Here is a 14,862-nt window from a genome sequence, read left to right on the forward strand (position 1 = left end):
AATTTCACCGCCAGATGGCGATAAACTTGTGGATCTCGTTTTACCTGTATTTCAAGACAAAAATGATGCAAATGAAGCATTTTATTTAAATAAGAAGGTGTGTATTATAGCTATTTAAACATAACGGTATTGCAAAATAAAAAATGAATAGTGTATAAAAATAAAAATATATAAAACATTATACAAAAAAGCAGACACAGATCCTCGTCGGTTGCCCTGAGGTCATCTCCATGGGAACCATTTTGAAAAACACTAAGTTAACTTGTTCAGACCAGACACAAAGCAAGAAATATTGCGTGAGGTGATTTGTAATGGGAAAACTGTTGAAACGGTTTGTGGTCAGAACGCAGAATTAAGTTAAGTTTTTTGTATTGTTTTGTATTAGTTTGAAGCACATTTTGCTGGCTGAGAGTTTAATATAATTTTGTACATTTATTTGGGATGTCGGCCACCATTAACCCTCTAGCAAATCCTAAAGGAGTGAAGAAGCTGTGCGAACTTTGCCAGAAACCTGCAAAACTGCAGTGCACAAAATGCCTGGTCACATTTTACTGGTGAGTCTGGAGCCTTCGGATTATTCAGTTATGTGTTTTGTCTTTATAATACAGCACCTTAAACCAAGAAACGTTACACTGGTAAATAATACTCTATCGTGTAATTGCGCATACAGACAGCAGGTGGCATTATAGGCACACATGTCACGCACGCATTCTTCTTGGCCGTGTTACTGCAGAGATGGAAAGGTTGAACGAGTTCAAACAGCTGGAGGAGAAATTATGTGCAGAGGGAAGAGAATAGCCAGCCATGCGTGCTTCAAACCAACCAGGAAAAAAAAGAAATATGACTGGAAAAATATATGTTTCAGTGTGCATCCGTGGAGTTTTCACTTGCCGTTTTAAAGACACCACGAACCACGACGCATATTATCTACGGTCTCTCAGTGTCAGCATGCAAATGTGTATCTTATAACTCGGCCAGTCTCGGACATATTTTTTTTTTTCTTTCAGAAACAGAATGTTCTCTGACGGGCAGCTCGATTTTACTGCCTTCATTTCAGGGCCGGGTCTGGGGGGTCTAGGGGGGGGCTAGGGGGGGCATTGCCCCCCCAGAATTTCCTTGTGCCCCCCCAAAAATGTGCAGCCAACAATAAAAATTAATAAGCCTACATAAACATTAAAAACGTCTTATCTATTGAATAAGGATCGGCCACTTTAATGACAGAAAAAAAAGTGAATATTATGCTTATAATGATATTTAATCTCACAAAAATGGACTTAAAATCCAAAAACATGCGAACTGGGAAGTAACGAACATTAATCAGAAAACACGTCGAAAACAAGTGTACACCTAATCTTCAAGCAAGTAGCCTAAAAAAAATATCACAATGAGGATCACATCTGCATCAGCTGAACATATTTTCTGCATGCTGAGATAGCTGTCAGCGAACATTTCCTCAGTAATTTCGTTAACAATGAATAATTTGAACATTATATCCAGGGGCGGCGCTAGGGGTGGGCTAAGGGGGCTGGAACCCCAAATGTTTTTCCAAAATCCCTGAATCTTTCAGGTTTGAGGTTTCTGTGCTGCGTGTTTTAAAGAGAAGTGTGCATCCGAAAATACAATGTAGACTGAGACTCTATATCACAACTAAAAAGATGTTTGAGCCCTCTTTCATGACCAGGTACAAGTCAATGCTGTTTCTTTGTTCCATTTGCACTCTGTACATGGGTTGAAGCTCTCAGTTTTGAGCTTCCAAAGTGCACCAGACTGATGCATTTAACCTTAAAATACACAAAAATTTCTTACCGGGGGGGCATGCCCCCGGACCCCCCTAGATGATGGTATATAATGTACATTTTATGAACTTTAACCAAGAATACTACAAAAAACGCTCCTTTCATGTCAGTAAATTAAAATGTCATTGGACAAATATAGATTTCGGTTAAGCCCCGAATGTTTACAATGTCTGGCTCCGCCCCTTATTATGTCCATAAATAATTCACATGGCCTACATAGCCAGTACAAATTAGGCTATAGCCTATAATTTGTTAGCCACAAGACGATACTTGATGAATCAAAAAAAAAAAAAGTTAGCTATGAATATTAGCCTAGAAAATGCTGCCCTACCAAAATGTGTGATTGCCCCCCCAGTCCAGCAAGCCTAGTACCGGGCCTGCTTCATTTACTTACCCATGTTGTTTCGAACCAGTGCGACTTACTTTGTTGTGTGTATTTTACAAACGGAGAAATTATAACAAGTTGGAACGTGTGAAGTTACTAAATTTGTACCCAGAACTAAATCTTGACAAAAACTCCCAAAACCAAAAAGCACATATATATATATATATATATATATATATATAAACCGCAGTTTTATGTTGGGGTTAGGTTAAACTAGATGTATATAAAAACAATTAGACATGGTTTCACAGCCAGGATTAGGCCTTAGTTCAATTAGGGTATTTAAAGGGTTAGTTCACCCAAAAATGAAAATTCTGCCATATATTACTCACCCTCATGTCGTTCCACACCCGTAAGACCTTCGTTAATCTTCGGAACACAAATTAAGATATTTTTGTTGAAATCCGATGGCTCAGTGAGGCTGGCATAGCCAGCAATGACATTTCCTCTCTCAAGATCCATTAAAGGTCCCGTTTTTCGTGGTTTTTTGAAGCTTTGATTGTGTTTATAGTGTGCAATATAACATGTGTTCATGTTTCGCGTGTAAAAAAACACAGTATTTTTCACATAATTTACTTATCTGTATACCGCTGTTTCCACTGTCATAAAAACAGGCTGATGACTTCCTTGTTCTATGAAGTCCCTCCTTCAGAAATACGTAACGAGTTCTGATTGTGCCAGCGGTTCCTGTGTTGTGATTCGACAGCAGCTTAGCGAACCTTGCCCGGAAAGGTCACGCCTCTTACCATAACGTGGAGATGCACACGCTCAGTGTTATTGTAAACATGTCTTTAATTTTACCCTATCAATTTGAGCCGGAATCAGACCCGGTGATTGGACTGCGGGATGAAAATAACAGCGTTTCGACGACATGGCGACAAACACACTCTACAAACGCAACTCTTGTGTATTCCTGTGGGCGGAGGTTAGTCAAAAAACTGTTTTAGTGACGTCATTTAAGAAGGAAGTAGAGGGATGTAGTCCAAACTGGCCGTTCGATGTAGGCGACTTCTGTTAAATAAAATATCTCGCTTGGCATTGAACTTTGAGCTTTAAAATTTTACAGATTTTATTTATACTCTAACAACAACATTACACACTAACTAAAGTTTGAAACATGGGATCACGAAGAACGGGACCTTTAATGTACAAAAATTATGTACTATACACTGCGTTCCAAATTATTATGCAATTGACATATCAGTAAGATTTCAGTACAATAAACATTCAGATTTTAGTTTTTCTAAGAAAATGTTTGTTTGTTTATTTATCCATGTCTTTTTAGATAACTGGTATCAGTCTCAGACAAAATAATTTGCCAGATCTATGGAAACCCTACTTAGAGGTCGTTCCACATTATTAAGCAAGTCACAGTTCTCATGAAATATGGGGAGGAAGAAAGATCTTTCTGAAGATGAAAAGCATGAAATGGTGCAATGTTGTGCAAAAGGCATGAAACTAACTAATATTGTGTGAAACTGAATGGAGATTATCAAATTATCATAAGATTTGTGAGTGATTTAGAGCACAGCAGAACTCGGTCAGAGAAAGGCTTATTGAGGAAAGTTCCTATCAAAAAAATTAATTGTATTAAAAGGGCAGCTATAAAAAAAAGCCAGTGTTGAGCAGCAAACAGGTATTTGAAGATGCTGGTGTCTCTGGAGTCTTGAGAGCCTCACCATGCAGGCTGGCAGTTGTGCGTAAAGATGCATTTTAGACACCACTAACCAAACCTAACAAAGAGAAACATTTACAGTGGGTGTAGAAATACATTTTCAAACAGTTTTATTGCTGTGGTGTCTTTTTGCAGCATGGGATAGTGCATAGTCCATTGTACAAATAGTGCATTGTACTATGCACTATCCTCCTTTTTATACCATAGCTGAAAATGGCCAGTTATGAGCTCCACATATCTTGCAAAAGTAATTTTAATACCCTCCATCTCACTTCCCAGTATTCCAGCCCAAATCATCACCCACCAACTCCTTGCTGACGTCGCAGTCTTGTTGGAACGTAGTGGCCATTCACCAACCATCCAGAAATCCATCCATTTAGACCATCCATTGTAGTACGGCATTAGTCAGTGAATAAAACTATTTAAAAATGAGTCTTCATGTATTTCTAAACCCACTGTAAATGTTTCTCTTTGTGAGGTTTGGTTTGGAGTGGCTGAAATGCATCTTTACGCACAACTGCCAGCCTGCATGGAGAGCTTCTTGAGACTCCAGAGACACCAGGAGCTTCAAATACCTGTTTGCTGCTCAACACTGGCTTTTTTTATAGCTGCCCTTTTAATACAATTAAATTTTTTGACAGGAACTTTCCTCAATAAGCCTTTATCTGACCGAGTTCTGCTGTGCTCTAAATCACTCACAAATCTTATGATAATTCGATAATCTCCATTCAGTTTCACACAATATTAGTTGTTTTCATGCCTTTTGCACAACATTGCACCATTTCATGCTTTTCATCTTCAGAAAGATCTTTCTTCCTCCCCATATTGCATGAGAACTGTGACTTGCTTAATAATGTGGAATGACCTCTAAGTAGGGTTTCCATAGATCTGGCAAATTATTTTGTCTGAGATTGATACCAGTTATCTAAAAAGACATGTATAAATAAACAAACAAACATTTTCTTAGAAAAACTAAAATCTGAATGTTTATTGCACAGAAATCTTACTGATTTGTCTCTTGCATAATAATTTGGAACGCAGTGTATTAATATTATAAAGCAACAAGAATATTTTTGGTGTGCCAAAAAAAACAAAATAACGACTTATTTAGTGATGGCTGATTTCAAAACACTGCTTCATGAAGCTTCGGAGCACAAATGAATCAGTGTATCGAATCATGATTCAGATCAGGTGTCAAACCGCCAAACTGCTGAAATCAGGTGACTTTGGCACTCCGAATTGCTGATTCGACACGCTGATTCATAATACTCCGAAACTTCCTGAAGCAGTGTTTTGAAATCGGCCATCACTAAATAAGTCTTTTTTTTTTTTTTTTTTTGGCACACCAAAAATATTCTCGTCATTTTAGGATATTAATATTGAACCACTGTACTTACATGAACTGATTTAAATATGTTTTTAGTACCTTTAAGGATCTTGAGAGAGGAAATGTCATTGCTCCCTATGCAGGCCTCACAGAGCCATCGGATTTCAACAGAAATATCTTAATTTGCGTTCCGAAGATTAACGAAGGTCTTACGGGTGTGGAAAGGCATGAGGGTGAGAAATAAATGACAGAATTTTCATTTTTGGGTGAACTAACCCTTTAAGTAGATTTTATTAATGTACCATTGAAAAAAACATTACTGGTATGCATCTTGAGACAAAACAATAGCACTGACATATTTTAGGATATGTTAAAACAGCTCAAACATGCATTTTAGTCTAGGACTAGCTAAAGCCTTGTCTGTGAAACTGGGGGTTAAAGTCTCTTGAATGATCTCATTTGATAGCTAAATAATGTGTGTGTGTGTGTGTGTGTGTGTGTGTGTGTGTGTGTGTGTGTGTGTGTGTGTGTGTATGTGTGTGTGCAGTGGCCTTGACCACCAGGGTACTGACTGGACCAGTATTCATGAAAAAGTGTGTCCGTTGCTGGTATCTATTCACACACCTGCACCATTCGGCACACTGCAATCCGACCAAGACCACCACCACAAAGAAACAGTGAAGAAACAGGTTCATATGCACTCCAGCACATAAAATGGGGCAAATTGGTTGGGGCAAATGGGTTGTTAACAGGGCAGATGTCTGATAAGTGTGTGTTTCGTATGTTTTCGACAATAGGAGTATCTAATAGAGATTGCTCATTTAGAGGCGCAGAGGTGGGTGTCCAAGAAGAGGTTCCAGGATGTGTTACCTGCCGCTCTCCTATTCCTACGCTGGGCCATGCGGGTATATGGAACTTGTGCCGTTGAACTGGTACCAGCTTATCTACTGCTCGCGCAAGCTAATATAGGTGAGACGTGCACAAATCCAAACAAAAGACATGCACAAAACCTGCAAAAACTAACCCATGGCTGTACTCATTGTAAATCTCTCTAAGGTCCATTAGACTTCAAAAAGTTTGCTTCACTTTCTGAACCTCTCTGGAGGCTGACAGCCAATAACTTCCACTTCAGGAGAGAGTGGAAACAAACGTTTGCTAAAAACTGAGGCTGACATTGAGCTGTTTACTTCCTGTGGGACGGTCTATTGATGGGCTAAAGGGTGGTGCTTGGACATGAACTGAACGGAGAGACGCTTGTTATGTAATTCAGGATGTGGCAGACTAGTCATGCAGATGTGTACCGTCTGAGTGAAAACCTCTTTCACTGAAAGCTCTTTGACATAAGCATATGAAGGATTCATCTTTATGTGGCTGAAGATTTGATAGTTTGAATGGGAAAATTCACTGACATGAATTCGCATATTGTGAACACAAATTGGGACCATGATCCATTAAATATTGGGATGCTGATGCCTCAGTTTGCTGTGTCAAGAAATTGCGCATCAAAATGCATCTGACATTTAGAAACAACATCCAGAGGTGTAAAGAGTACTAGCAAAAATGACCCCATAACATGTTAAAAGTCACTTGAGTCACTTGAGCGACTTGAGTAAGAGTCAAAGGCCTGGTTTCAGAGACAGGGCTTAGATTAAGCCAGGATTAGGCCTTAGTTCAATTAGGACATTTAAGTAGCTTTTATAAACATACCTTAGAAAAAAAAACACTACTTTTCTGCATCTTGATACAAAACAATAGCACATATTTTAAGATATGTCAATGCAATTTGCTTTCAGTGAAAGCAGCACAAACATGCATTTTAGTCTAGGACTAGGCTTAAGCCTTATCTGTGAAACTGGGAGTTAGAGTATCTGATTTCTGAACACCTCAAAATTGCATTAAATCAAGTTCGACACAACAGCCTCTTAAATGTCTACAAACACTCAAGTCTCAGTTAATCTCAAGTGCTCAAACAGGGCATATTTTTCAAAAAGGTTTTCTTCAGTATAACGGATACATAAAATAATGTTAAGTAAAATTAAGTAGTCAAAGCCTACTTGCATTGGATGTGTTGGTTTCTGGTGCAGTCATGTCCTCATCTCATACACTGTATAAACACCTGCAAGTCAGCAACTACATGCTAATCCACTAGCCAAGTTTGGTTAGTAGGGGCAAAACGCACAAGATATAGTATCTTCAATGCTCTGTAGATGGCAATATCACTTCTTTTGTAGCAGACCCACATGGAAAAAACCTATATAAACATAAATGTTTCAATATAGGTTTTGATATAGGTTTTACATATATGTGACATATATAAAATTGGCCGTTTTCCTATATTATATGTACATATATGTACATATATGCACACATATATGTACACATATATACACATATATGTACACATATATGCACACATATATGTACACATTTATGCACACATATATGTACACATTTATGCACACATATATGTACACATATATGCACACATATATGCACACATATATGTACACATATATGCACACATATATGTACACATATATGCACACATATATGTACACATATGTACACATAATATAGGAAAACGGCCAATTTTATATCAAACCTATATTGAAACATATATGTTTATATAGGTTTTTTCCATGTGGGACCAATTTCACGTGTTTGTGTAGCGGTGTGTTTTCTGCATTGTGTCGTAATCAAAGACAGACTGCGAAAAATCTTGCCATCAGGTCCTCACTTTATTCTGTATAACACAAATGGCAATATATGAGGACTTGTGCAGCATACAAACAGCATGCGGCAGCAACGCACAACGCTGAGAAAGAGAGATATTAAAAGTAACTTAAGTAAAGAAAAATAATCAACGAAACATCTGAATGTACATCACAGAGGGGTTTTGGATTACAATCATACAAATATATCATGTGAATTCAGCTGTTACATGAAACATGGCCTTAATTGAATCACCGCAAAAACTTTGTGCGACCTACCGCTGTGATGTCTCATGCAGACTGGGAAGCAGCAAAGTGCGTCAACACCCCAAGTCAGCATGGCGGCAGGAAACCCCAAATATGGTCATGGCAAGTGGAATCACAAAATAATTGTCTAAATACATAACTGCTACATTCGCACATACATAAGTTCTTGCATAATTTTTTTCGTTAATTCTTAGTTTTTGCCTTGATAATAGAAAATATGAGCTAGGCATCATGTATGACAGTCAAAAATGAGATATGAGCTACAAAATGACCAGATCCTGCCATTAGCTATATAGAAGACATATCTTGTATGTATAGGTCATATATATGGATATGAAGAAGCAATACAGGAGACCTATATTTCCTGTATATGCACATATATGCACCTCAATTTTGCCTATATGTGGCATATATACACATATATGCAGTATATATACGCATATATGCAGCATATATATAGCATATATGCAGTATATATGCGCATATATGCAGTATATATATTATCATATATGTGCATATATGCAGCATATATGTACATATACACTGCATATAGGTTTCATATATGCGCATATATCCACATATAGGTTCTTTCCATGTGGGGAGGTAAACCATCAAGTTGATCAAGTCACCACTGATCAATTTAACATCCTTTCTAAATCAAAATATTTGGTAAAAATGTATATATATATATATATTAGACTGGAGTAATGATGCTGAAAACTATGCACTGCAATCAGAGAAAAAAATTACATTTTAAAATAGATTTAAATAGAAAATAAATCTTATAAAAAACTTCATTCCTGCATATTTTTTTGCAGGATTTTCCCCTTTTCCTGCATATTAGGAATAAAAGATTTTAAAGACAGAAATAAAGTTTTGTCTTCATGCATTTACACATGCACTCAACCTCTCACAACTTTAGAAATTGAAGACATGACAACAATTCCAGCAAGTGAATATAGTGAGCAGCTGATGTTTATTTTTTATTATTATTATATTTTTTATATATATATATATATATTTTTTTTTTTTTTTTTTTTAGTTTAGTGGATTTCTTGGGAGTGACCATTTCAGTGCAGTGGAATCATTTTGAGCCCTAAGAATGGCCAACTCCTTGGCCAAGGGCAATGCACTGTTGAACTAGGGAGAAGATTGAGACACACCCTTGATCTTTAAGCTTCCGTCTACATAGAGATACTTTAGATGCTAAGAATTCACTGTGGCTGCTTTCAATCTCTTTTTGACAAATGAAGCTTTAAATCACTGGACGTCTATTCCAACAAAAACATCAAATATGGTTGTATTGAGTAGACACAGACATACCCTCTAATAGCCAGGTTGACTCAAGAGGCATCAAGGACCCTTTGTTCATAGTGTATGTTGTTTGTGTGTGTTTAGGTTTAGGTTCTCTCTCTCAGGCACATGACTATCTGTCTAAGGCTGAGTGGACAGTGATGAAAACACCAGGCTGCAGTCACACTGTCCTTCATCAGCTACACAGAACCCTGGGCCGCCTGCACGCTGCCATGGGAAAATACACATCTGCTCTCACTCACTTTGCCAATGACGTAAGTCCTAATATGCGTGGAACACTGATTGGATTGCATGCACAAAATTATGAACTATTACTCATTTGTGCCATTGGCCATTAGATATATTTGTTTAATAATTATAATTTTACTGACTAACTGTGCATTCCTTTTTAAATTTTAATATTTTTCTCTTTGTGCAGGTGTACTATGCCAGTGAGATGTTTGGTTTGGACAGTACTGTGACGTCTGGAGGATATTTCCTTATGGCTGATGTGTTTCTGAAGCAAAATGAGCCTGGCATTGCCCTCTCGCTCTACACAGAGGTAGACACACCCACCATCAGTGCACATTGAGTCATCTGTGTCTGTGAAATGTCTTTCATCGCATTGCGTGCGTGTGTACAGGTGGCAAGTTCCTGGCACACTCACCTGTGTAAGCTGATGGATGATATCATTCAGAGTGGCACTCAACCAGAAGAATGTTTTGGTAAGTGGCATAAAGACAGTAAACCTACACAAAGTCATATCCGATATCTGCAAACTGTCAAAATATATACAGTACAGTCCAAAAGTTTGGAACCACTAAGATTTTTAATGTTTTTAAAAGAAGTTTCGTCTGCTCACCAAGGCTACATTTATTTAATTACAAATACAGTAAAAAACAGTAATATTGTGAAATATTATTACAATTTAAAATAACTGTTTTCTATTTGAATATATTTCACAAAGTAATTTATTCCTGTGATGGCAAAGCTGAATTTTCAGCATCATTACTCCAGTCTTCAGTGTCACATGATCCTTCAGAAATCATTCTAATATGCTGATCTGCTGCTCAAGAAACATTTAATGTGTACAATTGTACAAAATATTTGTGTACAATATTTTTTTTCAGGATTATTTGATGAATAGAAAGTTCAAAAGAACAGTGTTTATCTAAAATCTAATCTTTTGTAACATTATAAATGTCTTTACTGCCACTTTTGATTGATTTAATGCATCCTTGCTGAATAAAAGTATTAATTTCTTTAATTTCTTTTCAAAAAAATAAAAATAAAAATTCTTACTGACCCCAAACTTTTGAACGGTAGTGTATAATGCTACAGAAGCTTTGTATTTTAGATAAATGCTGTTCTTTTGAACTTTCTATTCATCAAGGAATCCTGAAAAAAAAAGTACACAACTGTTTTCAACATTGAAAATAATCATAAATGTTTATTGAGCAGCAAATCAGCATATTAGAATGATTTCTGAAGGATCATGTGACACTGAAGACTGGATTAACGATGCTGAAAATTCATCTTTGCATCACAGGAATAAATTACTTTGTCAAATATATTTAAATAGTACACAGTTATTTTAAATTGTAATAATATTTCACAATATTACTGTTTTTTACTGTATTTTTAATTAAATAAATGTAGCCTTGGTGAGCAGACGAAACTTCTTTTAAAAACATTAAAAATCTTAGTGGTTCCAAACTTTTGGACTGTACTGTATATGTGTGTGTGTGTGTGTGTCAATGTGCACGTTTTTGTGACATATCAGGACACTAATATGTATAATCACATGGGTATGACATAGGTATTACAAGAAGAGGTGACTTATGATTACATTACCCCATGTCCCCACTTTTCAAAAGGCTTTTAAATTATACAGAATGAGTTTTTGTGAGAAAGTAAAAATGTGCACAGTTTCCTGTGATTGTTAGGTTTAGGTGTAGTGTTAGTTTAGGGGGATAGAAAATACGGTTTGTACGCTATAAAAACCATTACGCCTATGGAATGTCCCCACAATTCACAAAAACTAACATGTGTCAGCCAAAACATTATGACCACCTGCCTAATATTCTGTTAGATATATCTATCCAATTGGATTGAGATCTAGGGAATCTGGAGGCCAGGGCAGAACATCGCCCAGAACATCACACTCCCTCCAACAGCTTTTCGTTGTCCCACAGTCCATCCTGTTGCCATCACTTCCCCTCGTAAATGGCGCATACATACACGACCATCCGTGTGATCTAAAAGGAAAATGGGACTCATCGGACCAGGCAACCTTCTTCCACTGTTCCAAGGTCCAGTTCCGACACTCGTGGGAGGTCATAATAGGCACTCGGATTGGCTTGCGGCTACGCAGTCCTATACGCAGCAGAGTGCGATGCACTGTGTGTTATGACACATTCCTCCCATAACCATCATTAAAATTTTGTGTGACTTCTGCCGCAGTAAACATTCTGTTGGCTCGGATCACACAGGATAACCTTCATTAACCTCGTGCATTGATGAGCCTGGGGCTCCTTGGACCACTGTTGGTAAATTCTCATAACAATTGCCATAACAATTTGGCCCTTGTCAAATTCACTCAGATGTTATTATATATATTAAAATTTACAAATAAAAACTTAATTCTAATATGTAATTCATATCCTAATTTTACTTATCGCTGTGATCTCTCACAAAATGTCACATTTGTATGGCGCAGGCTTAATTATTTATAGCTTTTATGATAGCCTGTACCATCATGATTGTATGTGCTTTTTGTTTATTGTATGTAGTTTCTAAGAGGTTAGCTATATATTTAGAGTCATGTCATGAGGTTGTGTCCTAGAGCAAAACCTACTTTATTCCACTGATAACGAAGATCAAATGTGACACACATGCGGCACTCCTGGCCTAGTTATCTCTCTCTAAGCCTATAAACCTCAGCAGTGTTTTGGCTAAGTCTTCCAATGACGTGGCTGGCTTAGCTTAGCGTCCCTTACTGGCTGTTCACTGGTCAGTGCACTTGATCCTTCCTGCTCTCTGGCCTCTTAATGACTGACCCGAGGTCAGTAGACTGGCGCCGGTTCCGCCCTCTGGCCAGCCACATCATATTATAACTTCTGACCAGATGACTCTATAGCAGGAAACAGCTCAGCCGGCCTTGCTCTGCATGTCACTGTGGATGAGACTGCACAGAGCTGCAACAACAAGCATGACCTGATATCAATCAGGGACACAGACTAGCCAGAGTTTTATTTTTTATTGTCTCCAGGGCAGACAGTCAGATCATGTCAGTGGAGCCTTACATCACCGTTCAGTCAAGCCACTTAGTAACACTTGCAAATGCAATAGGTATCATCAAAATTAGTCTTATTTTATTTATAAATCAATACATTTAATAGTAAATCAGTGTATCGGAAATGTAAAAATACTATTGTTCATTGTGCATTCATGTTTGTTGGTGATATGCACAACTTGAAATGTTGAAATAAACTATAAGCAAATACTTTTCAATAATTTAATTGACATACTAATGCAATGTTCAAATTCATGCAACTGTAATACTGTGAAATAATATTACAAATTAAAAATACATTTTCTAGTTTAATATATTTTAAAATATAATTTACTCCTATATTGACAAAGCTGTATTTTCAGCATTATTACTCCAGTCTATAGTGTGACACAATCCTTCAGAAATCATTCTGATATGCTGATTTAGTGGTAAAGAAACATTTCTTATTATTATCAATGTTGAAAACAGTTGTGCTGCTTAATATTTTTAAAGAAAACATGCTACATTTTTTTCAGAATTCTTTGATGGATAGAGTTCAAAAGAGCACATTTTTTGAGAAAAATCTTACTGACCGCAAAGTTTAGATCGGCAGTGTACATACACTGAAATTAAACATTTTCATGCAATATTTATTGAAATACACTAAAAATCTTTGGAAACAAATTTCCATAGACTAGGTTGTTGGTAGATTTTTGAACTGGCACAAGGGAGAGCTAATATTTCTCCTAATGGACCAAATGATCACGTTTATCAGGTGATTCAGACAATGTGGCAAAATATTGGCAAACAACGTCAAATGTAAATAACTCTGTGTAAGGTGATATGTTTCAAACACTAGATGGGAGATCAAATTGCTGAGTATCTTCTAGAGATTATTCAACGCAATTCATCATTCAACTTTTCACAGGAATTTACAGAGTTTACTCACCTCGAACAGTGGTGAAGCTTTTATGTAATACAGACACTTGAAATAGAATAGATGTTTTGTTTTTTTGTAAGAATCTAACTACTAGACTGACCGGTGACCTTTATAGCTGACACTGAGATTCCTCTTTTGTGTGTCTGTATAGATGAGGCACAGTGTGTGGAGGCTGATCAGATGTTGAGATGTATCTTAGAGTTTGAGGAACAGTGTGTGAAGCCTCGCCCTGACCAGGCAGCCATGTTGGCTCATTCTCTGGCTATGCTGTGGTTGCTATGCAACAACTACACCAAGGTAAACAATAAAGATCGACTAATATAATACATTTACAACATGCTCCTGAATTCCACACTCACCTCCTCACCACTGCCTTGCATAACCAAATCATAGAAAATAACTAAACCTCACCCAAATGTCTAATTAAATTGAACGTGCTGAGATGGAACATTTGAATTCAGACCTGGATGCATGTTTGTAGATGAAGTCATGCTGTGCTGTGAACATGTTTCAGTTCTTTGACTTCAGTGGAGATTAACACTAATGACTAAATGACCATGATGGAATTTGACAGTTAGACTGTTCTGGTGCTATTCTGGTGGTAATGGGATTCTCCTTTAGGATTTCTTCTACTTCCGCTACCTCTCAGACTACATCTTAAATCTCCAGTTATTAGTTCAAGCTCCCAGCTCTCAAAATCCTTCCCATTTATCACCTCGCATCTCTCCAGCTCTTCTGTCAAACTGTAATCATCTCATTATTCATCAAACTATGCTAAACTCTACATTAACCAGCTACACTTTTCATACTACCATAATAATAGGTAACATTGGTATTTCTTGTAAGTTTGGAAATCAGTTTCCTTTTTTGTTTCTGGTATATAATGTTTTTGTGTTTGTTTATATAGGCTCTGGAATATGGGAAGAAGGCTGAGGTGTTGATTCAGGGGCTAAGTGAACAAAACAGACTGAGAGAGTCAATCCATAATCTCCTACAACACGCTGAAAAACATTTGGAATGAGACTGGCCACATCACAGACATCCAAAAACCAATAAATCAAAAAACTACAATTTACAGCACAATCAACAGTCAAACAGTGGCTACACTGTACGCTGACATCATGTTTCATTTTATATTCATTCATAAATGGATATTGGAAGATGATGTACAATTAAGGTGCAGTCACTTTAGTA

The 14,862-nt window shown here is 37.1% G+C and overlaps 1 protein-coding gene across 1 annotated transcript; it reads left to right on the forward strand.

The window, feature by feature from the left end:
* The first annotated feature begins 248 nt into the window (after window positions 1–248).
* On the forward strand, window positions 249–14,751 carry zmynd12 (zinc finger, MYND-type containing 12). The gene is made up of 8 exons (XM_048209806.1): window positions 249–554; window positions 5,731–5,872; window positions 5,981–6,152; window positions 9,560–9,729; window positions 9,894–10,016; window positions 10,098–10,179; window positions 13,820–13,965; window positions 14,576–14,751. Exons 1-8 carry the CDS (start codon window positions 442–444, stop codon window positions 14,687–14,689), a joined length of 1,062 nt encoding a protein of 353 aa, XP_048065763.1. The 5' UTR covers window positions 249–441; the 3' UTR covers window positions 14,690–14,751.
* The last annotated feature ends 111 nt before the right edge of the window (window positions 14,752–14,862 follow it).

This window comes from Megalobrama amblycephala, linkage group LG12, assembly GCF_018812025.1.
Source record: "Megalobrama amblycephala isolate DHTTF-2021 linkage group LG12, ASM1881202v1, whole genome shotgun sequence".
NCBI classification, from domain to species: domain Eukaryota; kingdom Metazoa; phylum Chordata; class Actinopteri; order Cypriniformes; family Xenocyprididae; genus Megalobrama; species Megalobrama amblycephala.

Bases quoted from the DNA above. Each gene is read 5' to 3' on its own strand.
- zmynd12 (XM_048209806.1), top strand. From the start codon at position 442: ATGTCGGCCACCATTAACCCTCTAGCAAATCCTAAAGGAGTGAAGAAG. The intron at 555-5,730 runs GTGAGTCTGGAG...GTGTGTGTGCAG, and splicing joins TGCCTGGTCACATTTTACTG to TGGCCTTGACCACCAGGGTA. The intron at 13,966-14,575 runs GTAAACAATAAA...TTGTTTATATAG, and splicing joins TATGCAACAACTACACCAAG to GCTCTGGAATATGGGAAGAA.